General features: G+C 44.5%; 1 protein-coding gene across 3 annotated transcripts; it reads right to left on the bottom strand.

Moving 5' to 3' along the window:
• Positions 1-857: 857 nt before the first annotated feature.
• Positions 858-21,580, bottom strand: LOC125767707 (syntaxin-binding protein 5). 3 transcript variants are annotated; one of them, XM_049434579.1, is made up of 23 exons: positions 19,082-21,580; positions 15,797-15,894; positions 15,528-15,716; positions 15,024-15,158; positions 14,868-14,931; positions 14,568-14,775; positions 14,406-14,481; positions 14,167-14,327; positions 13,617-14,082; positions 13,469-13,547; positions 13,187-13,303; positions 12,959-13,095; positions 12,693-12,879; positions 10,440-10,788; positions 5,602-5,718; positions 5,403-5,525; positions 5,202-5,327; positions 4,934-5,125; positions 4,258-4,366; positions 3,885-3,971; positions 3,239-3,334; positions 3,041-3,165; positions 858-2,655 (listed from the first exon to the last, which is right to left on the bottom strand). In XM_049434579.1, the coding sequence occupies exons 1-23, from the start codon at positions 19,226-19,228 to the stop codon at positions 2,393-2,395; spliced, it is 3,651 nt and encodes a 1,216-aa protein (XP_049290536.1). In that variant the 5' UTR covers positions 19,229-21,580; the 3' UTR covers positions 858-2,392. The 3 variants fall into 3 exon arrangements, with proteins under 3 accessions (XP_049290536.1, XP_049290619.1, XP_049290696.1); XM_049434662.1 differs by lacking the exon at positions 10,440-10,788 and adding an exon at positions 9,404-9,698; XM_049434739.1 differs by lacking the exon at positions 3,885-3,971.
• Between the last annotated feature and the right edge of the window lie 2,146 nt (positions 21,581-23,726).

Below are 23,726 nucleotides of genomic sequence, written 5' to 3'. Positions count from 1 at the left end.
CAATCCATATCGCTAAGTTCTGGTTTAGACCATGTGTACAACGTCCTTTGGTAGAGAGGTCTCATTCTGACTGCCACTTCGTTCTGGATATAGTCCTAGCGGAAGACCTGGACATTCTCGCTCAGATATTTCCGGTACCTCTGGCACACTCACAGTCTTCAGCCAAGATGATGCAAATAGGCAACATATTAGATCGACACCAACGTATTTGCATCCCTCGTGGCATTGCTGCAGGCGTACTCCAGATGCTAAGCTAAGGCGATCATCGATGACCACACCTAAGTACTTTAGCTGCCGTACAGATGCAATGCGCTCCGTACCCATGTGTAAGCATGCTGTTTGAATCTCCTTATGGCTGCTGATCACCAGGAACTCCGTCTTGCTATGCGCAGTGCCAAGCTTCACGCTTCGCATCCACTACTACCTACAGAGTCCGAGGCAAGCAACTCGATCTCCTCTATAGATTCGCCAGGGAGGGAGTGGAGATAAAGGATCTCGATCGTGTTCGGGTGTATACTGAAAATGTCCAATAGTGATGGATAAATTATAAATGTTGCCGGAGTCGGATCGGTCCGACTCGGAAGTTATCGGAGAAAATTTACAATTTACCCATGACTAGTCGGATTCGATCGGACTCATCTGGACCCTGCCGGACCCATTCGGACTCGATCGAACTTGGAGTCGACCGGACTCGTCCGGATTCAATTTTGATTTTCTGTCGGAGTCGGAATCAATTTTTCATACGCGGAGTCGGAGTGGATCCACGATTCCACATCACTAATGTCCAGCAGCTTCGTCGCTTAGTCGTTTTTTCTCAATCAACCTTTGCAAACCAAAAAAAATAAATCAAACTCCAGTTTGTGTTTTTTTTCTTCAATAATAGCTATTTTTCTCAACATATGTACAGTACACGTCATATCAAAATGTTCTATGTACAAATGATACGCAACGCGCAGTAATTTCTGTAATTTCTTCTCCGACGTTTTGCTTCTTCTCCGGCCTACGTGTCTACCTCCCCGGTGTGTCTGTGTGTGTGTGTATGTTGTCTTGGTTGCCGGGGATGACACCGAGTAATCCGGAGACGAATGTGTTCTGGATGTGTTGTGTGTGTGTGGGTTGTGTGTATGATTTGTGTAATAGCGCCACTTGTACGCGCTTTGCTGGTTTTCTGTTGATTTTCCCCCTTTTTTTTGTTTTTGTTGATTTTTTTTATATCTTAATGCTGGCAAAAACCCCTTAGTTTTTTATTTGTTTTGGTTGGTTTTTTGCTTGGCGCGTCACCACTTGTGATCCGAAAACTGCCTGGCAAACACTTTCACTATACGTGTATTCTTCTTCGTCTGCTACTACGTCTTATTCATTTACTTCTCCTCACTTGTATTGTTCTGCTTTGTTTTTGCATTTTACTGAGTAATGACTTGGGTTTTCTTCCTTAGCTTTGCTGTCTTAACTTCGCTCCCTTTCACTTGTTTCTCTTGTTCGTTATTAAGTTAAAAAATAATTTAATATAACATGTTTGCTGGTTGTTTTTTTTTTAGCTGCTGGTTGCATCAGCTGCTCCAATGATTTTTGTTTGTTTACTCAAAACAGCAGCCACACTTTCTTGCTTTTCTCCTTTCTGCCTTCTCATTTTGCTGCCCCGTGGTTCTTTGCTTTACCTTCGTTTTTAATCGCAGCTTTTTTCTGGTTTTGTTTTTAATGCTTATGTTCTAAAAATTTTCAACGAGTAAACAGAATGTTCTACGGTGTAACGTGGGGCTCCCTGCTCTGCTTGTGGTTTTAGCTTTTTCGCCTTTTATGTTTGTTTTGTTTGTTAATCCTTTTTTTTATCGCGTTTCTTCTCCACCACCACCTCCCTCGTTCTGCTGCTGCTTTACCGTTCAATTTTGCTTTGTGTAACATGTGTGTGCTTGCTTGGATTAAGAGGGTATTTGGTGGTGTGGTGGTGTGTCTTTTTTTTGTCATCTCCTCACTTCATCCAGTTCATGCCGGTGGAGACATTTTGCACCCCCGCCCCACTGTTGTCCATCTCTCCTCCAACTTCGCATTCTTCCCTCCCCTTGCGAAATAAGGGGATGCCGGATGTAGAACTAAGCAACCGGCTAGCAATCTCTACCACCGGTGTGCGGCATATGCGTGGAAGTCTGTTTTTTCTTCGTCCTGTGCGTGTGCTTGTGTAGACATTTGAATGTTTGTGTCGGCAGTGCATGGTTGTGTGATGGTTTCTTCGTATTAGCTGAAACGATATGGTCACAATCATGCACCACAGCGTTGCACACACCCACGCAAAAGCGTGCACACACACACACACATATTCATTTCCAGCATCCTTCGCATCCGCACGCCGATTAAACATCCTTAGCGATCGGTAATTTGCTTCTCCCTTAGGGATTTACAACTGGTACCACTTTTTGTCCTTATACTTGTTCATCAGCAGATGGGCGGAACTGGAGAACTGTTGCGCCTCGCTAGCCATCCGCTCGGTGCGCTCCTCTAGCTGGCTTAGCTTGTCACCGCGCTCGAGCATCAGCTGGTGCGCCTTACCAATCTCCGACGTAACCGACGTCGTCCGAGCATTCAGATCCTGGATGTTAGCGTTCGGGCCGGGAATGTGTTTCGCCACCGACCGGTTCGCCTTACCGCTCGATTCACCAACTAAAAACGGAATGAAAGTTTATTGTACAGTTGTGCTGGACATTCATTTTAATCAAACACCAAATTTGTGATGATGTGTTTAATATTGTAACAAAATGTAACGCTGGAAGAATCTCCTTTCTATCAATTATGCTCAGATCTTAGAACAATTACTTCACTTTTCACCCATATATACATACTTTGCACATTATAGACAATTCTTCTGTCGAGAATTCAGAACCAGACTTCTGTTTGACGTTAACGGCTTTTCTTCAGAAGAGACTAGAAGTATCATATACTATATATATACTAAGTGTTATAGCCATCCGGGGATGGGGATCCGCTTTCCAGCGTTACGTTATACCGTTACGGAGGATGCTTTGCTATGTTACAGGTGATTACTTACACAGCTCCTCTCGGTCGAGGTTGCGCATGCCTCCGCCGAACAGTCCTTTAAAGAAGCTTTCCTTCGGTGCTTCCGGCATTTCATGAGGTACGTAGAGATCGCCAAGCATATTGTTGTATTGGTGGCTGCGTAACGCACAGGGAGTAACATAAGAGATGTTAGACGTTAGCCAGGCTTTGCAAAAAAAACTCAACTTACCTGAATTCTTGGCAAACGGTAAATTTTTGGATTTCGGTGGGTGTGGCTAGATACAATCCATGGCCCTTGTTACTAAAGCTAAACGTCCGTGAAATCCTGCGGGAGACAAAAACGGGGACGGTTCGATGTTTTCGGGGGTATTACGAAATAGTGAAGTCATCAAAGAGAGTGAAAAAAAGAGCGAAAGGAAAATAATGCATAGTTTTAGTGACATTTGGCAGATTAACATGGGCTGTGGGATAAGTGGATAAGTTTTAAATGTTTTTTTTTCTTCTTTTGTTATTGTTATACACATATATTGTTATTCGTAAAACCAGAAATGCCAGTATGATGTACGTGTAGAGATGATAGATGAAGCAGATCTAGTAATGTGTGACGTTTTTTGGAGCACTTCTGTACCGTACGAATGAATAAATCCTTCCCAAAAACAAGCCTACGAACACAACTGCACCGAAATAAAAATCCCAAACACCGCATTGTGGTCTGATCGAAGAAACGATATCGCATTTACACTCGACGGAGAAGCAAAAAACACAGCAAAACAAACGAAACCATCTTCGCACTTCGCGGTTTTAACCGTTTTTTTTTCTCCTTTAGCTTTCGCGTACGTTCAAGGATTCGTGATCGTTGGCAAAGCATCACTTACACATTCGAATCTTCATTGACTATAAGTTGTTGCCCCCAAATGGACAGCATTGGATCCACCACGCCCTGTTTACACTTGGTTTGGAAACTGTGTGTGAAGAGAACGAGTTATTTAGCTTGAAAGGTGTGTGCGTGGGAAGGGTGTCGTGAATAAGGAACGAAGGGTGAAAGGATATGTATGTTTGTATTGCATAGAGTTTTAGAGTAAGCGAACAATGGCAAGATGCGTGTGTTTGTGTTTAATTAGTCCCCATCTGGGGAAAAGCATGTTTGCCGGTCCGTGTACAGGTTTTTGTTGGGTTAGTTCAATGGGCAAGGATATTCGGACTCGCAGCATATGAAACACAAGGTGTGCGGTGCCCGCTCCCACATACCTTAGATCGGCCAATGGAAGAAAATCAACTTCGAGCAGCGGCTTCAGGCTAGGCAGAGTAAACACCATCAGATGCCCGTTCGAAGCGTAGCATATCAGACAGACGCTATCTGTAAGAGAGATACGTAAAGATGTGTTATGTTTCACCAAGTATTGTTCCCACGATTCTCCAGAAGTAGTCAAAGGTTTTAAGATCTCCAATAGGAATCGGAATTCCGATTCCGGGGTGGCGCCGGTCCACACGGCAGAACAGGGGATCAAATCCCATCCGGACCGTCCCCCCGTAGCAAGGACTGACTATCCGGCTACGTGGTAAAATAAGTCTAGTAATCCAGAATTGACCGGGGTGACTAGAGATGTGCACACTGAGTAAGAGTGAGTGAGTGAGTGAGTGAGTTTAATCGTGCAAAGGAGTTTTTATGACTCTTTTACTCTTTTACTCATTTACGTTTCTACTCACTCATTCTCTGTGCCGACTAGGAGTGAGTCATTAGTCGGCACAGAGAGTGAGTGAATAAAAACGGCAAGAAGTAATTAAAGTATTATTTTTGAGTAATATTTTTATGACTCTCAAAAGAGTGAGTAAAAGATTCAAATCCTTATAACCACTCTTTCACGCTGTTTCAACTCTCTGAAATTCATTTCCACTCTCTGAATTCCTCAAATCAGGACTTTACCTTTCATGCTAATGATTTCTGCCTTCACGATAAAATCGAAATCGACCAACTTCTTCCGGTAGACGCAATTTTGGCTGGGTAGCGCGAATACGCCCGCCTGCTTCTCGCTCGCGATCGCAATAAATTGCCGATCGCACAAACCGTCCGGATTGGTAGGGCTCATCTTGGTGGATGATGTCTTGGTTGGCGTCCCTGTCAACGGATGCGGAAAAAGGGAGTTTTGGAGGTTAGAAACGTTAAGATGTGATTGCGGTTATGGTGCACATACTTTCCCGCTTTTCTTTGCCGTCCTTTGAATCTTCGCGCCAGCTTTCGAACGAATACGGAATGAGTGCCCCGTTACAGTCGAGCAGCGACATCGAAAGGATGGAACCCTTTAGCCGGAACATAGCTCCTACGAATTTGAACAAAAAAAAAACATTAAAAAAAGCTCGTCTCGTCTGCAACACAAAGTGACATCCCGACTTACCGGTAGGTGCCGACTGGACCACGTTCGCTTTTCTCAGATCGTTCTCCGGAATGGATAGGGAGATGGTTAGGATCGATCCTAAACTGGTTCCTAACCATGCAGTAGGCAACGCCATTGAGGGATCTACAATGTACCAACAAGAGAAAGCGTTAGTTACACCGTTTGTTTAAAAAAAAAGAAGCTTTACAGTTTTACTTACCGCTTTTTTTTACATAACTATCGGCAAAAGCCAAACAAGTCACAGCCTCCATTGCATTATTTTCTAAGCTTGACATAGAAGATGAACGAGATCTCGAGAATGAGTTATCCAATTTATCTGCGAATAGAGAAACGAAAGCAAAAACATCGATCGATGGCCACCCGAAGGTGAGCGTGATGTATATGAGTTACAACGTACTTTAAAATGTTTTTTTTATTATTTTAATTTTGGATTCGATATTTTCCGCAAGAAAGAAATATTGGTGATTGGTAAACATAGGGCGGACCGTGTTGGGAGTAGGAGTGGCAAGGTACTAAAACTAAACCGAAGAAAGCGTGCTGAAAGAAACAAACCAAACTAAAACCAGATCTATAAAAGGGCAGATGGGGAAAAAAGGTGTCTTAAGAAAGTACGCGTTAAAGATAATTTTGTCATGCGTGACGGAATCACACCTTAACGTAGTCACCGTTGGCATGGCAAAATCATCTTTTTCCGTCAAATGCAAACGGAAGGGAACTGTTTATTTAATTTTCTATATTGCAAACAAAACAATCAGCTATTGTAGAGGGAAGATCGATAAATTTAACGTAACAAAATAGTTGCTAACACACTGCTAATTTAAAACATAAGATCCAAAGAACATAACAACATTGCAGTCAAAAGAAAGGGAGAAGAACAATATAATGATGACAAAATAAAACAAAACCAATCGAGTGAACGCAAATTGAAAACAAAAAAAAACACACACTCCAAAAGCAATTTGAATAGTGTGGAATGATGAAAATAAAATAGTGGACATTTGGTTTTACAGCTAAAAATCTAAGATCGCTATACTTCGATTCAGATTCATTGATTCGTTGATGAATCTTTGGAGATACGTGAGTCTTAGGTGATTAATGAATGGAAGTTCATATTTAATGAAAGACTCTAAATCTAGAGATTTAAAAAAACACTTAAAAAGATTAATCTTTGGAAATACGTGAGTTTGCGGTGATTTTGAATCTACAAAGATTGTTGAATCTTTTGAGCAGTGGCGGATCTAGGAGCCCCTGCTGAATGAATATCGATAATTGAAGAAAAGTTTACTTTCAGCCTTTTTAGTTTACGGCACCACCGAATCAAAGCACCTTTAAAGGATTTTCCTACTAATAACATAATATATTATTATAATGTAATATAATAATAATATATTGTTGGGGCGGCCCGGTGGTGCATGTGAAAAACGGCGCCCGTCCACACGGCAGGGACCTTGTTCAAATCCCATCCGGACCGTCTCCCCGTAGCATGGACTGACTATCCTGCTACGTGGTAAAATAAGTCTTGATACGGCCAGGCCGTTCTAACCGAGCAAAAAAAAAAAAAATAATATATTGTTTTACGTTATTAAAAAAAATCATTCATATGCCTACATTTTCCATGCCATAAATGTACATAAGAACGGATTTGAACGAGAGAGACGAAGAGATTTTGAATTGCTTTTTTTACGAAGCTCTCACAAAGCGTCTCTGCAGGACGGGGCGTCTCTCAAGGCGAGAGAGAAGTGTGTGCGAAAGCTAACATCGTGCGGCCGCTTCGCCCGATTATCGTTGTGTGGGTGTGTCGTGATAACGATCGTGAGATAAGGCGAAATTAGGATCAGTAGCGATCGGGCAGCAGTACGCGTAAGTTATGCAAATAAAAAAGGCTTTCGGTACAACGCGGTTTTACATTTCTTTGGTGCTAAAAAGTGGCGTCCTTTGATGTTGAGGATTTTATTACATTCAAAGAACGTTTATTAACAACAATTTGTGTGTTTAAAAGTGAAGATTTATCTGGCACATGTTTAAATTGTTGCCGGCGTCGGCTTGGCTTGTGTAAGCGTCACCTCTCGTGTTAGCAAGTGTAAGTGAAAGAAGAAGGCCATTGTTTAAAAGAAAAATGGCTCCAAAATCACAAACTGTTTTATCTTCTAAAAGCAAATGCAAAATTTTCATCGCTGATTGCATTTTAAATCCATTTGAAATTTCTTTTGCAAGTAAAAGACTGTACAAAGCTCGAAAAAACGATTGAACAAAGTGAAAAATGCTATGTGCAGGTGTAACGAGGTAGTGCGTTTGTCTCTTTTGACCTGTTTGAACTCTTTTGACACTTCACAAGAGATCAATGCCGGACTGTTCTATCCATCAATGCTCCGCTACTGGTAGTCGTGTTGGTAGTGGTGAAGCGATAACACGATTTGTTCGATCTTTCGATTACCTGCACAGGCAGGTGCTTGCGTTCTTACTCCTACGTTCTAAGTTATCGTTGTGTGTGAGAGCGAAGGAATTTTAAAATCAGTGCGTGTTACTATGCGTGTACTACACATGGCAAATTATTTGCATTTGTGTTGTGTGGTGTATTTTGCCATTAAGTTTTATCATAAAATAATGGCGTAAACGTGCTCGGCTAATTAATAAAATTTGGAATTAATAAAAAAAAACTTTCGGCACATGTTGTGAAAAGTGCACAGAAAAAATATATAAGTGTTGGTTGTTTTTAGTGAAAAAAATAAAAAAGTGAGTTTCTGTTTTTTAAAAAATGTGTTTAAAAAGTGTATATTGTGTGCACAGAAAAAAATTAAAATTTTAGTTGTTTTTGGGTGAAAAAAAAGTTGTGTTCATTTCGCAATAAACTTCCTGCTTATTGCGTAAAATCGTGTATTGGAAAATGTGGCCAATTTAAATGTGTTTTAAATGTGGAAAAGAGCACCGAAATGTGTATGTGCTTTTGTGCACAGAAAAAAATGAAAGTTTTATTTGTTGTTGGGTGAAAAAAAGTTGTGTTCATTTTATAAATCGTAAATTTGTCATTTGCGTGAAATCGGTTTTCGAAAAATGTGGCCATTGTAGGCTATTTTAAATGTGTTGTTTAAAAATGTGTTTTAAATGTGCCAAAGCGCACTGAAGTTTGTATGTGTTTGTGTGCATGAAAAAATAAAAAAAATGGTTTTTTTGGGTGAAAAAAAAGTTATGTTTACTTTTCAATGAGCTTATTGCTCATTGCGTAAAATTGTTTTTTGAAAAATGTGGCCAATGTAGGCTGTTTTAAATGTGCAAAAGTCCACATTGTAAATATCTTTGTGCACAGAAAAAAATGAAAGTTTTAGTTATTTTTGGGTGAAAAAAAAGTTGTGTTCAGTTTCCAAATCGTGAATTCGTCATTTGCGTGAAATCGTTTTTTTGAAAAAATGTAGCCATTGTAGGATGTTTTAAATGTGTTGTTTAAAAATGTGTTTTTGTGCTTAGAAAAAAAAAATGAAAAGTGTTGGTTTTTAATTTTCAAGCTATCAACCTAAAACCAACTATCAAACTATCGGTTTTTACTCGGGTAAGTACACCACATTTAATTTAAAATATCAAAAATATTTTTTTACTAAGAAGTAATTGGTGGGAGTCCTCCAATAGCTATTCCGCCACTGCTTTTGAGAGTCTACTCATGATTCGAATGACTTCACTACTAAGCAACATTTTTATCAAGTACAACTAAAATAGTGATTGATGGTGAAAAAGATAAAACATAGTGCAACCGGTTTTTTGGCAAGACAGAGCAGCACATGGGCAAAACAATAAAGCCAGTAGCAGTGAGTATGTGTATATGTGTCGTAGTTAAACAGTGAATTTGGAAAAGTGGAAACGGGGAAAACAGGGAAAAGAAAAGACGAAAAAAAACAACAACAACAAAACAAGGAACAGAAAAAGACAAAAAAAAAAACAAAACAAAACAAACTCAACCGAAACAGTATGTGCGATATTTGTGAAGGTTTTTGTTTTTCTTGGATGGGCACCTTGCGATCGTGATTTCCTGACCGAGTCTGTCAGACCCGTTATTGTCGTGGATCCGCTTCCAGCTCCAGTGCGCTTGCTCGGACTTCCGGCACTTGATATGCTCATGCCTCGCTCGTACATCGACAGCGGCATGTTCGAGTTGACCGCGTTCGGTGTCGTCGCGGAACTGGACGTGGTGCCGCTTCCGATGCCGCCACCGCCGCCGCCGCCGCCACCGCCACCACTGCTGCTGCCGCCCCCGGCGCCGCCACCTCCAGCGCCGCTGCCACTGCCACCACCGACGAGCCCATTTATCTGTATCAGGGGTGGAGGGTTTAATGCAGGAGTTTGGCCGGAGAAGAGGGGAAAGGAAAACGGTAGAGTTGTTTTTTTTTTTGGGAAAGGGGGGAGGGCGGGATGGAAGGGATTGTTAAATGGCGAGAGAGCAGAATATGATATGAGGCATTTGGCATCCCAACTGGTGATCTGACACAAGGTGCCCCACACACTAGCCGCCAGGTAGACAGCGACTACCACTAATGCCACTACACTGCAGATACTATCCCCAAAACCCCTTCGCATCCCTTCCCAAGGATAAGAGTAGGAGACCCAAAATGTGCGAAAAACCTGAATCGAACACAGCGAACGAGATCCTTTCCAGCGAAATGTGTTTTATCCTGTGTGTGGGTTGTATGTGGACGTGTAAAAACCTTAGCTTAGCTCTCGAAGTTGCCTAGCGCGTCAAGAACACGACACTATTGACGAATCGACAAGGTGGAGAACACATACACACACAGAAGACTTGAAGAAATTCGACGGAGCAAGTAGCAAAAATTGGAAGGGAGTCAAAGAACAATGGCGGTCCTGAGGTGGAAAATGGGGAGATGGGAGATGAGGAGAAAGGTTGAGGAATGAAGGGGGTAAGAGAGGGTATGATATGGGATGATACGCATGAGATATACGCTGATTGGACCACGCGGGCCCACAAATACACAAATGCTAGTTGTTGTCCGAGATGGTTGACAATTCCCGGAAGGGGGGGGGCACGGTACTTACTCAAACTCCGCAGCCACTTCGGCAGTGGGAGGGATTCTATGAAAGATTTCTTGGCACTCCGTGCCGCCGCCGTTGCCTCGTCCACCGGTGGTGCCTGCGCCTGTGCCAGTACCGCAGGACCGGTGAACCCAGCCACCGCCGCCGCCACCACCACCGGCGGTGGCTCCTCCACGTCCGGCATTGTGTCCGGTTCCTTCCTCACGGTGTTGGTGGTGATGGCGGCACCACTCGACGCGCAGGTAGCGAAGGAGGAAGACGGGACGACGGCCGGACTGGGTACCGAGGGACCCACCGTTTCGCCCACCGGTCCGACCATCTGTTCCGGTCGTGCCGGCTCAACGTGGCTGAGCTGGAGGCAAATAGATAACTTGGTTTGGATAATCTTCGTCATCAGCTATATCCCTCCCCCACCAAACACACACACATAGTTTTCTACCGGCCCGAAAAGCGCGCGCACTTGCCACACCCGGAATGGCTAAGAGAGAGGTTAGTGGCTACTACGGATGGAAGTTTTTGTTGGTAGTATATGTATAGTCTAATGGAGCACAAATGGCAGTACGAGTATTGGGTTAAAAGGATCGCAAAAAAAGAAGAAACAAACGGACGCAAAACAAGGACACAGAACAAACAAACGACGCACGAACTAGGTTTGAGGATTAACAAGGAAAATAAAAAGAGAACAAAATATTGAACTAAACTTATAACACGGAAAGAAAATGGTGGATTTTTTTGGTTGTTGTTTGGTGCGTGTACACTACCGAGCGCTCTAGTAGCACACGACGCCACGCGTGACACTGCCGTTGTGACAAACACCTGGTAACAAAACACATCTACGGTATGCGTATTACGGGCACAACTCTAACGCACAACTGTCCGCTGCTGTACAAAAGTTCGTCAAAATGGGTGCGATTGTTCAACACTCTAGTTTTTTTTTATACAATTAACGTGTCGTGTTCAGCTAGGAACTGCGCGAGAGAGCGAGCGAGGTAAGGAAAGGGATTGAAGAAGACGAATGCCAATCAAATTGTATCTGCACAGGTGCTTCCGTCTACTTCGGAAGAATTTTGAATGTGACGATAGTGTGGGGGGTTTTTTTATGACAAAAATATAAAACGGTTCAACGAGCACTTTCGATACAATGAGCGTAAGTGGTTGGAAAGCTGTTCTTATCCAATCAGAATCAAGTACACAGTTTATAGCATCTCAGCAAAATGGACGTCCACTCTGTTTTCATTACATGCATTTACAGTTTATAGCATCTCAGCACAATGGATGTCCACTTTTTGTTTCCTTACATGCACAATCATTTAAGTCTTGCGATGAGGAGTTGAGATGTGAAGAGATGTAACGTCTGGAAGTTACACGGCGAATTCCTCCAAAAAGGGGACATTTATCGAGTTTATAGCGCACGTTCTACAACTAGCTAATATCGACCGATCGGAGTTAAAAGCGGAAAGTTTAGAGAACGAACAAACCTAAACGATAGTGATGATGGATGAAGTGGTGGTGGTACTCTAGGCGTATCCTTGCTTCTTAGACATTATAGCATCCGCATCTAAAGCATCAAACAAATGGCACCTGTATAGGCGATTGAAGAGGCACTCGTTCCACGCGTTGTTAATGTACATGCCCCCTTCCTCCCGCCCAATAAAAACTTCCCTGCTCCCCACCCTACTCCTTTCTTGCGAACCCGCGAACGTGCATGAACGTGTTTGTATGTGTGTGTGTGTATGTGTGAACCACGTATACAAGAATAGGATGAGCGAGCGAGTGATTTGATTCGTTCCACGCCGTTACTCTAGTAGTGTGAGTGTTGATGAACGAACGATTGAGGTTGTAAGTGCCCTTGCTCCGTCTAATGCGAGAAGGTTTTCTTTTTGGAACGGGTGTTCCCAACCCCCTTCCAGGTATGGGATGTTAGAGAGGTTAAGTAAATGCCTTTTTGTATCGAATCATCATCCTCCTTTCGGTTTCTCTGCTCCCTTCCTCGCGTGTGATAAAAAAAAAACATCTGTACAAGTAATGCGTTACACACGTACATACATAACACACGCACACATACCCGCACGCGCACACACACACACATACATGATTCCCGAATTGCCCTACCCGAATGGATGCATTGAATATACAATGAGGTATTGATTGTGTGTGTGTATGTGTGTGTGCATGTACGTGTGCGTATATGTGTTGGAGATTAGTTAATAGAAATCAAGTTCACTAGTAGTTGGTTGTTACATATCCCGTCCGTACCTGATCTATACTAGGGGAACGCAATGAATCGTCCTTCGATTGACTATTTTCCAAACGCTTCGGACTTCGGGGCGTCCGCGAGTACGGATCCTGTGCGCCGTAGATTTCCTGGGTGCACAGGTTTAGCACGCACGTTTTCTTCACAATATCCACTATCGTTAAGCCGTACTCGTTGCCGTACGCCATGCTGAAATACAGAACGGACACAGCAATAGGGTTATGCAAAGGCTGGTAGGTGGCCAATCGCCAATAACGCTTCCTCTTACAGTCCGTAGTTGGAGTTGATGGTGAGCGCAGTTATCTGCACACTGCCGCACGCCCACGACGGAACGCATACCAGCTGAGCTTGAAACCCGGGAGGTTTTCGCTGTGGTCCAGTTTTCACCTTTAATAAACTGCAGTTCTGTTTGGGGAAGGGAAAGCAAAAGTTCAGAGCTCTCAAGTTCGGCAGGAAGACAGATCGAGGAGATCTGAGGAGCTAACAGCACACCTACCTTCTTATCGCTCTCGGTTGAGTCAACGGTTTTTGGCAGTGATTTAGGTATGAACTCACATTCGGGACTGCCTTCAAATTCGGTAAAAGTTTCCATGGTGAACGGAATGTCCAAAACCTGCGAAGTAAAATGACATTCCCGCTCATGAACTCCACCTGTTGTGAATTGTGGGCGGCACTACAACCTCTCAAACCTGAGATCTTGACTTTTATTTAAACCCGTAGCCAGTCATTGGTCCGGGAGGGGTTTTGAAACTCAGCCCTGTCGTGTATTCTTACTTACCACAATGTCCCCGGTGCTTTCGGCTCTCCGGAACTTGAACAGAACGACATAACCACAGTTGCAGGCAACACAAAGCTTTCTGCAATGTTAGAAATAGCGCATGAAACTATTGTGGATATGCCCAAAAACACAACAACAAGTACTATACCTCGACTCCGCACACAGGGACAGCATTGAGATGGCTAACGGGTCCTCCTCGCCGCTGTCCAGCGATCTCACTCGGGGTTTCTCGAAGATCTTCGACGTCTTCAGCTTGTACAGTACCTGCAGCGTACCGGCACTGGAGTCCCAGAACTTGATCGAACCGTCCTGGTGGCCGGTGAGGATGATTTCCGAATAGCTGCAGGACGTCGGCTGCCATTCGCCGCCGTTGATCGGCCACTCGCGCTCGGAGTAGCCGGAGCGCCGGTTTGTGGCCGCGCTCCGTCCGACCGAGTAGAACGCGGGCACCAGATCGGACGGACAGTCGGCCAGGTAGGTACAGCAGGTGATCTGCGACTCGTGCAGGTCCATCGAATAAGGCGACTCGAACGTGGGATAGCCGGGCGTCAGCAGATCGATCAGTACGAGGTCATTCTGCAGCAGTACCGCCACGGCGTACGGTTCTTGCAGGTCTGCAAAGTTCGTTCGAATGGTCAAACAACAACGTTAGATTAGTTTATTGCTGAGTAATTCTCAGTGCTGCTCAGTTTGCATACCGCTGACCCACGGACTCTCGCACATGGTCACAAAGTCGACTACGCTGTGCTCCATCTCCAGGACGGTCGTCGATTTGCCCTGCACCATGACGGTGATACAGTGCGACTTGGGACTGCACTTCTCCGTTGGTAGACCGCCCGAGAAAATGGTAAATTGATCTCTGTTTGGTAGAAATATAATATAAATATTAGTACAAATAAACAACAGTTGAAGTGTTGGGAGTGTGTGTCTCCCTTACCCTATTCTATTCGTTTTCACTTCGACTTTCTGAATAGAGTTACAGCTCTCCGTTTTACCTTCCTTGTTCGTTTTAGCTGTAAGTAAATGCGTTAACGCCGAACATTTTCCGTTAGAACATTTTGCAATCTATAATGCCCCAAAAAGAAACCAACTTACTTACCGTGAGGAAAACTATGAGTTAAGGGTTTTGGTGAAAGTTTCAAAGGCCACGTACATAAAGAACCGTCGGTGTGTGATGTTATGAAGTGTTTCCCTTCGTGATGCCAGGAGCAGGAGCTGAGCGGCTCTTGCGACAGCCAGCGAAATTCCGCACATTTACCTCTCATATCCCACAGCACTAATTGACCGGACTCGAATCCTATTAGCAGCTGTGATGGGGAGAAGCAGCACAAAAAAAAAACATTAGCACACGTGCAAAATTAGTGTCTTGCGTCGTGCTCCTCCCAGGCACCCTTTTTACCTTGTTTGCGTCCAGCGGATTATCGGACAGGTGAACCACTGCGCCAGGGTGCGTCTTGCGAATGCTGAAAAGAAAACAGAAATCAAATAACAAGAAGCATTAGCCGGGGGGTTGGGATGGGATCATTCCATCAGCGTATTTGTGCGAGTGCCTTACGGATCGATAGCTTTGTTCCAATTGATAACGTAGCCGCTAAGAGTGAACGAATCGACGTGGACGATGTGCGTATTGCCCTTCTCCGTTCCAATGTACAACCACTTGGTACCGATTGGCAGATGCAGCCGAGATATTCTGTGGATATTTGGAATAGAAAAGTCATTTATTTTCTTGTTCTCTTTGTTTGGCTTAGGAGAAGATCTGAATATCTGTTCAAGTCTTCATCAAGTCTTCAAATCTTCAAAAATTAAGATTGCCTAAAGAGGAGATATTCAGTCTTCTGAATATCTATTCAAATCTTCTTCGAGTCTTCAAATCTTCAAGAATGAAGAATCTATTTCTTCAACTGTAAATGTTTTATACATATATTCAAGTATTCTTGAAGACTTCTACTTTCTTGGGAAAATACAACCAATTCAATATGGTAGACTTTAGCGAGACCTTTAGCGCTTGTATATCTTCCCTTCACAGTTCTACAATACCTAGTGCCGTTCGGACCATTACCTTTCCCGCTGGAACTTCAGGCTCTGCACCACCTTCGGGATTTTGGTGTGAAAATTCCATAGATGCAACGTATCGTCGGCGGTGGCCGTCACCAGGCAGCCCTCGTTTACCAGGAACTCAATCAGATTCACGGCACAGGCCGATTCGCCCTCGTGCTTCACGTGGGCATCCACACCGAACTTGCCCAATCTGCAATAAATAAAAACACATAAAGCGCTATTGATTTTGCGGAGGTTTTTTTTTGGGAAGGTAACACCCAATATACTTACAGCCGCATGGAGCCAAACTTGTCTCCCACGGCCAAAATTCGCTGAACGGGATCGAAGGCCAGCGCCGTCGGGGAGTACGGAAAGCCATGGCGAAAGGTCTGTTGGTGCAAAATTGAGATTTTGGGGGAGAAAAAAGCGAACCGAGTTGGTAAGATTGAGTGTGAGCAAAGTAAGTGTGGATGATATAGTTTTACATGTATATCTATATATTCGGAATAAATACAGCAGGCTCTGCCATTTCCGTATTCCATATGGAATTAATATATCAACAGAATAGCGAACTCCTTTCGGATATTCGCCGTAAGGAGGTATCGGTGGTATGTGACCCCGCTAGGACTAACAGATATAATAACTATTGCCCACTATCTATCATCTTATAATTGCGAATTATTGATTATCATTATATACTGGTGGTATTCTAACCTCCCTCCTGTGGACATACCGCGCTGATTACGATCGCAATTTGTAAAACGATTTTTTAAAACCCATTTTAAACGCTAAAGCACATGGCCCCCTGTGTGCAGTGTGTGTTTCGAACGTAGTGTACAACTTCGGTCATTAAAACGCTGTTTTTTTTATACTTTTATAAATATAGTTAAAGATGGCAGGGAAAACCACACCACATGGGTACGGCATTAAACGGCCGCCATCTTGTGCGCATACTCGTGATAAAAAAGGGGGGAAGCCCCCCCCCGGGGGGGAGGAGGAGGACAGTAAACTGGATGAAGTGGGGAGTACCATTTTCTTCTCCCTCACCTCTTCCTCCTCCTCAATCGCCCTCCCTCCAGCACAACACCTCCACTCTTACTACCTTCTCCTATTTGAGAAAGGGAGGAGAGCTCAAAAGCACATCTGCGCAGTGCGCGAGGCTGCTGCTCCAATATTTGGAGGCTTGAGGAGTATGCCATTGGGAAAGCGCAACTCGCGGGCTGGCTGGTACGCAAAAACTGCAAGAAATATTGATTCATACGGTGTGTTGGGGTAGGAAACAAAACCCAAAAAAAACACACACACACACACCAGTGTTCTTCTCTAGATGCATCAAAACGAGAAATGGGAGGTAATGTATAGTGCGGAGCGGTGGATGCTGGGCTCACATGACCATGGGACAAAAATTTTCTTCGTTGCGAATTGCGGGTGATCTCCCTCACCCCCTTCCCCTCACCACTCCATCATCAGTACGGGAAAGGTTATCGATTTTACATGTTCGCTCCAGGTATGGTCGGGCGATAGAGAATCGCCATGTTTTTCTCCAGGAAGGTCCGGGATGACAGTAGCCCTGGGGGGGTTGCCGTTGTGGGCGGAACTCAAATGTTGCGGATAAGCGCCCCCCCCCCCCTTAGGGGAAAAGCTCTCCCTGAATTGCTCTCATTTCCCGCGACGAATGACGGATTTGTTATTGGTAGTGTTGCAATTTTCAAACCTGAAGTACGAATAACCCCAGTACACAGGGAGCGTACCGATAAAATATGGACCATATGTTTACGAAGCACAACTTCTTCCATAGTGGAGTTTTTGCCAGACGTGGGTTGGTTTTTTTTTTTTGGATGACCTTCGGCCGGATTAGGTGCATGATTGGGGAAAATAGCCGCGTGTGTCTTATGATATAGCTTGCAATAATAGTAACATACCAAATAAAACAAACGCTAGCTGTTTTCCACCAATCTTCGACGGCAAAGCAGGAGTTTTTCATTATTCACCACACAGTACGAAACACGAAAGGTGGGGTATGGATGGGATGCAATAATAATAAAATTAAACTCCGGTCTCCCTCCCACACACACATCTCCTCTCCCCGTTGGCGTTCCTCCTTCGCTTCATAACTATCAGTACTCCATGGAGGGTGGAGGGAGGCGTTGGGGGATATAGCAGAGAACTGCTACCAAACAGGAACGGACATGCGCATTCGTTTGGCTGCAAGGATCTGCGTAGTGTCTTATAATTGTCGATGATGAAGCAGATTTGAAGGTAGAAAAAGATTTTCCCCACATACACACCGTTTGCACATTCCTACAATAAAAATAATGGAATATTGGTAAAAGTAAGGATAACCTACAAATCCTAAGGACTCCTCATAAAAATTCCCACAAGATCCACTGGAGTCATTTTACGGGGGGGGAGAAAAAGGCAATTTTTGTTGGAATGAAAATTTCGCTCATCAACTCCTGATGCTGTGTGTGTGTGTGTGTTGGGGGTGGAAAGCACAACGTGATCACGTTGCTCCTTTTCGTCCCCCTCCCCCCCCCCTTTTACACCTTCCCATTTCATCCGCAGTTGAAAAATATCGATCCGGATGAAATAGGGATGCAGTTTTTAATAGTCCAGTCCTCGGAAGAAATGCGTATTGAAAGTTTGGAGGCTTTGGAGGACGCTCTCAAAAGGGGGAGCGGGGGGGGGGGGATGATTGACGTGGAAAAATGCTCCGTTAAACAACACACCCTTGGGTTCCAGGAGGTCCAGCTTTCGCAGCAAACCTATATAATATCCTTGAACTCATGGGTAACTCATAAATGTCGCGCGTAGAGGGTTGTTGCGAGGGGTATATTAAGCAGCGGAGGAGGAGGAGGAGGCTCGCCATTCGTTTGATAGATGTATGTTGTGCCAGCTGCTGTGCGAAGTTGCAATGTTTTGTTTGCTTGTAGAAAGAAGACGACCGGTGCTCTTTGTTTGATTGCGAAAATGTTGCTCCTCTTGCTCCATTGGCTCACCACCGCCCCCTCCATTCTCCTCCTCCCTTTCGCGCTCTCTCGTTGGACTTTATTTCGGATTGCTCTAGGATGACATCATGGGGACCCAAAAGGGAAGGTACAAACACGTCCAGCCTGTTGTTATATACGTGAGTGAATGCGCAGTTTTAAATGACGTTAGCAGCGGGTGCGGCAAACCCACAAACGGTGAGATGCACATAGGAATGTGTCACACATACTGTGTGTGTGTGCTCCGTGGGGGGATTTTTGATGATTGCATCTCAAAGCATCTCATCATCCCCTAAATCTATCTCTAGCGCACACACACACACACACAAAAAAAAAATAAAGAAAAAATCCACCACGCCCCAAATCGACGACACCTAAGTGTCAGATTTTCAACTTCAAAAAAAAAAACCCCAATTTCCGTTTCCGTTTCCGAAATGTTCGGAAAGGAAAAAGTGAAATAAAAACCAATCAAAGAAAATTTCGTAATTTTCCGTTTTGCACAACATCCTCCACCCCCATCCCCCCTCATTATCTCCCTTATCACTATCTTAGGTGATCTGGTAAAATTTTTTTTTTCGTTAGTTATTACCTTTTTCAGCTGAAAGTGTTCCGAACGGAGCGTTTCCTGTATCTCCTGCTCGACGCAAATTTTGGCCGATCCGCCACCTGCCGGTGTCTGCTGGTTGACCGACGACCGAAACCCGTCCAAAACGCCCTTGAAGGTGAATTTCTTCATCTTTCCCGCCCGCGTTCACCACCCCTTTCCGACACACACACACACGCTGCGCACACACACACACACACACACCGCACCACACACACACGCGCGTAACCGCAGTCGAGAGAGTGCGTGCGTGCGTGCGGGTGTGTGCTAGTGATTCGTATGTGTGTTTTGAAGATTAGGTGATTAGAGCGACGGGGTGTAACGAGGGGTGGAGGGGGGTGCGGGGTCGGAGGTTGGAGCCTCTGCCTCGAGTTAGCGGTGTAGCGGGAAGTTTGATCGACGGGTCTTTTTTTTTACTTTGTATGTGTGTCGCTGTTGTTCTTTTGTTGTTGCTGCTGCTGCTGCTGTGTACGTTATCGCGTTGGTCGTCTGGTTTTTGTGTTTTTCTTGTTGTTTTCGTCGGGATTATCGCTCGGCCGGGTGTGTAGGGGGGGGATGCGAAGGCGAGCTTTTTTTGTTGTTGTCTCGCCACACGTGTACGAGGATGGGGCGAGGATGGTGGAATGTGCTCACTTCACACTCCTTTTTCCCGTTTTAAGGGATGATCGTACACACCCGTCAACGAAAATAAAACAAACAACCAACAACTCGATCGATCGATGACGTATTGCAAATCAAACCGCCGGATATGGAATTACGCCAAAACTGTATGTGTGTGTGTGTGTGGTGTGTTTGTGTGAGCGACCGTGTACGTGTATGTGGGCGTGTGTGTAATTTGTAAAGGAAAATGTATGGGACACGGTGTAGCCGAGTGTGGGTGGTGTGTATGTGTGTGTGTGTGGTGTGTATGTGTGTGTGTGTGTGTAGTGTAGTGTGCTCTAATCGAACTCGGCAGCTCGTCACGATCAGCGCATCGAAAATGGGCGAAACCAGCTGTTCTTTTTGTTCGTGCAATCAATCGTTGGCCTCGCAAAGCACATCGCGTTTCTTTTTTTTGTTTTGGTTTGCTTTCTGCGGTGTATTTCCACGACAAGTAGCAAAAAAGGGGAACGAACGTGTGTGTGTGTGTGTTCCCTTTTTCTTCGAGCGTTTCTCTGCACCGACCCAGTTTAAACTTGGCGCGCCTTGGGGTTGTTATCGCTGGGCTTCCCCCCTCTTCGCAATTTTTTTTTGGTTGTTGCTTTTGTTTGCTCCGCGACACACCGTTTCACACCCGGAAGCACTGATAGGCACTGTTTACATGTCCGCCGTGTGATAAAATAATAAAACCCAAAAGAACAGTCGCGTTCAATCGTGTCGAACGAAAAAAACCCCGTGGTGCGTTGCGCTTCAGCGCTGCCTTGCCAGTGTTGTTTTCAACGGACCGTGTGTGCACTAATACTGGTCGGTTGCTGCTGCTGCTGCTGCTGCGTACGCCATCATTTTTCGCTCAGCCTTTTTTTTGCTCTTCTGTCCCCCCGAAAAGCCCTGCTTTTGCGCTCTCGCTCGCACCAGAATAGCGCTAATGGTGTGTGAGCGCACGCGCGCGCGCCCGCACACACACGCTCGGCTGGTGACTCGTGATACGCACACCGACTGTGGTGGTGTGTAAGCGAGAAAGAGAGAGAACCCGTTCGCCTTTCTGCGTGTGTGTGTCGCTGTCGGATGAAAGATGGATGGCGTAGGGAGTGCGCGAGCGAAATGGTTTCTCTTTTCCTTCAAACCTGCGCGCGCGCCTGTTCGCTCTCCCGCGCTCTCACTCACTCGCTCTCTCTGGTTGTTCGGGCAAGGGGGTGTGTGTTTGGGGGGAGGTTGGGGGTGTTGGAGTTTTGGGGATTCTCTCTGTTAGTCAGCTCGGCAGGTGAGCAGTGCGTTATGCTGTTTCGCTTTCTCCATCATGGCGCATGGTGACAGCCCCCCCTCAGGCTGGAAGCTCGCGTTTATGATAGCGGGTACGGTTGGGCCCCAGTAGCACCTTCCTCTTCTCTTCCAGCACAAATCGATTGCTATACTGTCCCGTTCCCTCCTTTACGCTAGCAAGCGGGTACTCTCGCGCGCGCACTCTCTCGCTCTTTGCGTTTGCTCCCGCGTTTGTTTGCGCTCTCTTAGCGAGCGACTGATAGTGAAGAGGGTGTACGGATTCACCTGCTATCGGGCCCCCGATGTGAAAGTGTGCGGGGGGGGTGACGAAGAAGTTCGTCAACGTCACTATGCCGAGTAGAAGAAGGGGGGTTTGGGGGGGGGGAGGGAAGAAGACAGCCTACTTTTCACGCACGCATGCACGGGCACACGGTAAATGCAACGCGAGATAAAGGAACGCACGCACGCACGGTAAAAACCACACAGTTTCACACACGCACACCCACACGCACACCAGCACAGAAAGTCACACACTTGTGCTTCACCTGTATATTATTAGTAGCACTTTTGCACCCTTTTTGCGCACTAAAAGCATTCACCAGTGGAAGAGAAATGGAAAGAGAAGAAAAACAAACAATAAAGAAAATTTCGTGAAAATGCGTGTCGGTATCTGGACAATGTACGCCAATGAAGGGGACGAATGAAAGGAAGGAAATGGTGGAAAATCACCTACGTAAAAGGGTGGGGCTGTATGAATGAATTTGTTTTCTGCCACACTTTCCGCACAACGTGCTATAACCAGTTAGCAAAACAAAAGATTGTGAAAAAAAAATTGTTTGCAAAAACCGTTTTTCGTTTTATGTTTTTCTTTGTTGCTTATTTGTTTCCTTGCCTTTTTGGGTTTTTTTTTGCTCTCTGTTGGTAGTTTTGTATTGTTAGGTTAGTGTTTTTTTCGCCTTTTTTTCTTCTTCTTTTCGTTATTAAAGTTGAGATGATGTAAGAGGGTTCGTTTTTTTTTCTTTTTTGCTGTTCCCTGTTTCCTTTTCCTTCTTTAAAGCACAGTTTTCTAGTTTGCTTCTGCTGCCGCTTCTCGGTTGGATCCTTCGCCGGATTTTTTTTTGCTTTCTTAAAAAAATCTTTTTTTTTCTTCTCTCTTTTGTATCTTGAGGGCACACTGTGGCACAAGTCGAACACCGGACACCGCTGTCGAACCGTACCGTCGGGAAGGCGAAATTGGTTTGGGAAAACAGCATCAGCCCTTGAACCGAGACAGGGCCCCCTGATTGCAGGCGGGCATATATCCTTTTCACCGTACCATTTGTCTGTGTTGGTAGAATTACGCGCATGCGTTTTTTGGGCGGTTTTTATACTTTTTTGTTTTTGTGACCACCATATCAATCGATGATGGGTTATAGCGAAGTGTGAAGGAATGGGAATGCTAGTGGATGTGTGTGTGTGTATATGTGGGAGTTGGGAAGGTGTATAAGCTATTTAAAAAAAAGGCTAATTCTCACATATTGTTGCTCAAATGTCACAATCATTGAGGTTTGCATCTTTTGTACGCACCTAGCATCGATCGATACAATTGTCTTGTTGCTAAACATACTACCAACATACTCATATTGAGGTTATATTATTTTACTTAAAAAATAGCAACAATTAACAGTTGAAACTAAGTCTAAAAGAATAATTCAAGTTCTGATGTAGATGGTGCATATTACTGACCAGCGATTTATTCGACTAAATTCAACAGTTTCCCGTAACGGCGCATTTAAATTTTATCCCAACCGTCATTTCAAACGGTTTTGGCTGCGTACGTGAGCTTAGAGCGACAGTTCCGTTGTATTTTCCACACTACTGTAGGAAATGGGGTTAAATTACTGAAGTTGATGTAATCTCGTATCACAACTGCGCTACAAATTGTTATCATTTGTACAGAAAACTTACGATCTACTACTTACTTTGAAGGAGCTTATTGCAGCTCAACTGCTGTAGCCATTCTTGTGGGTTAACGTAGCACGTGAGTAGTTGTTCACATGGCCGGTGTTGTTGATCCGTGACATAAACTACCATTGAACCTGACCCATTGAAACCCCCCCCCCCCCCCCCAAGGTGTTGCATATGGGATTTTTATAGAAATCAAATAAAAAATCATATTCCGAATAATGATTGCATACTTTCAGGCGTTCAAAATCCCTTTGAAGCGCCATAGTGGAATGTAGTTATGTATTAAACGTACTACAATGACTGTTATTGCATCGATTTGACAGTTCAAAACAACATACCACCATAAAGCTTATATGCGATCACAGATTCGTGGTTTAGCTCGTCCTGTATAATCCGAACGTTAGACGAGTTTGACCGAACGGGTAGCTTTCTCGCCCCCTTGTCGGTGAAATACAAACTTCTTCGCCTGGGTCCGATAAAGCATTTTTAAATGAACATAATTTTTGGGCGCATTGACCGGTAAGGACCTTGAAGGTCGAGTGGCAGAGGGAATAGGGTTATGGAAGTATTTGATTAAACCTGGAAAATGGCGTTGTGTTTTCTATTTTACATGTTTGATTTTATTCATTCAGAAAGTAAAGAAAAAGGATGAAGGAAACAGATTTGAATGGAAAATCGTTCGCAAAGAAATTAATGAAAAATGGCTACCATTCAACTATAAACACAAACTGGTATAATGTATGAGAATGAGCATGTGCACAGGGAAGTTTTACGTCTTTGGCGG

This window comes from Anopheles funestus, chromosome X (assembly GCF_943734845.2).
Source record: "Anopheles funestus chromosome X, idAnoFuneDA-416_04, whole genome shotgun sequence".
In the NCBI taxonomy this organism is placed as follows: Eukaryota; Metazoa; Arthropoda; class Insecta; order Diptera; family Culicidae; genus Anopheles; species Anopheles funestus.
The sequence above is the reverse complement of the archived record's forward strand: the minus strand, read 5'-3'. Positions and strand labels throughout refer to the sequence as shown.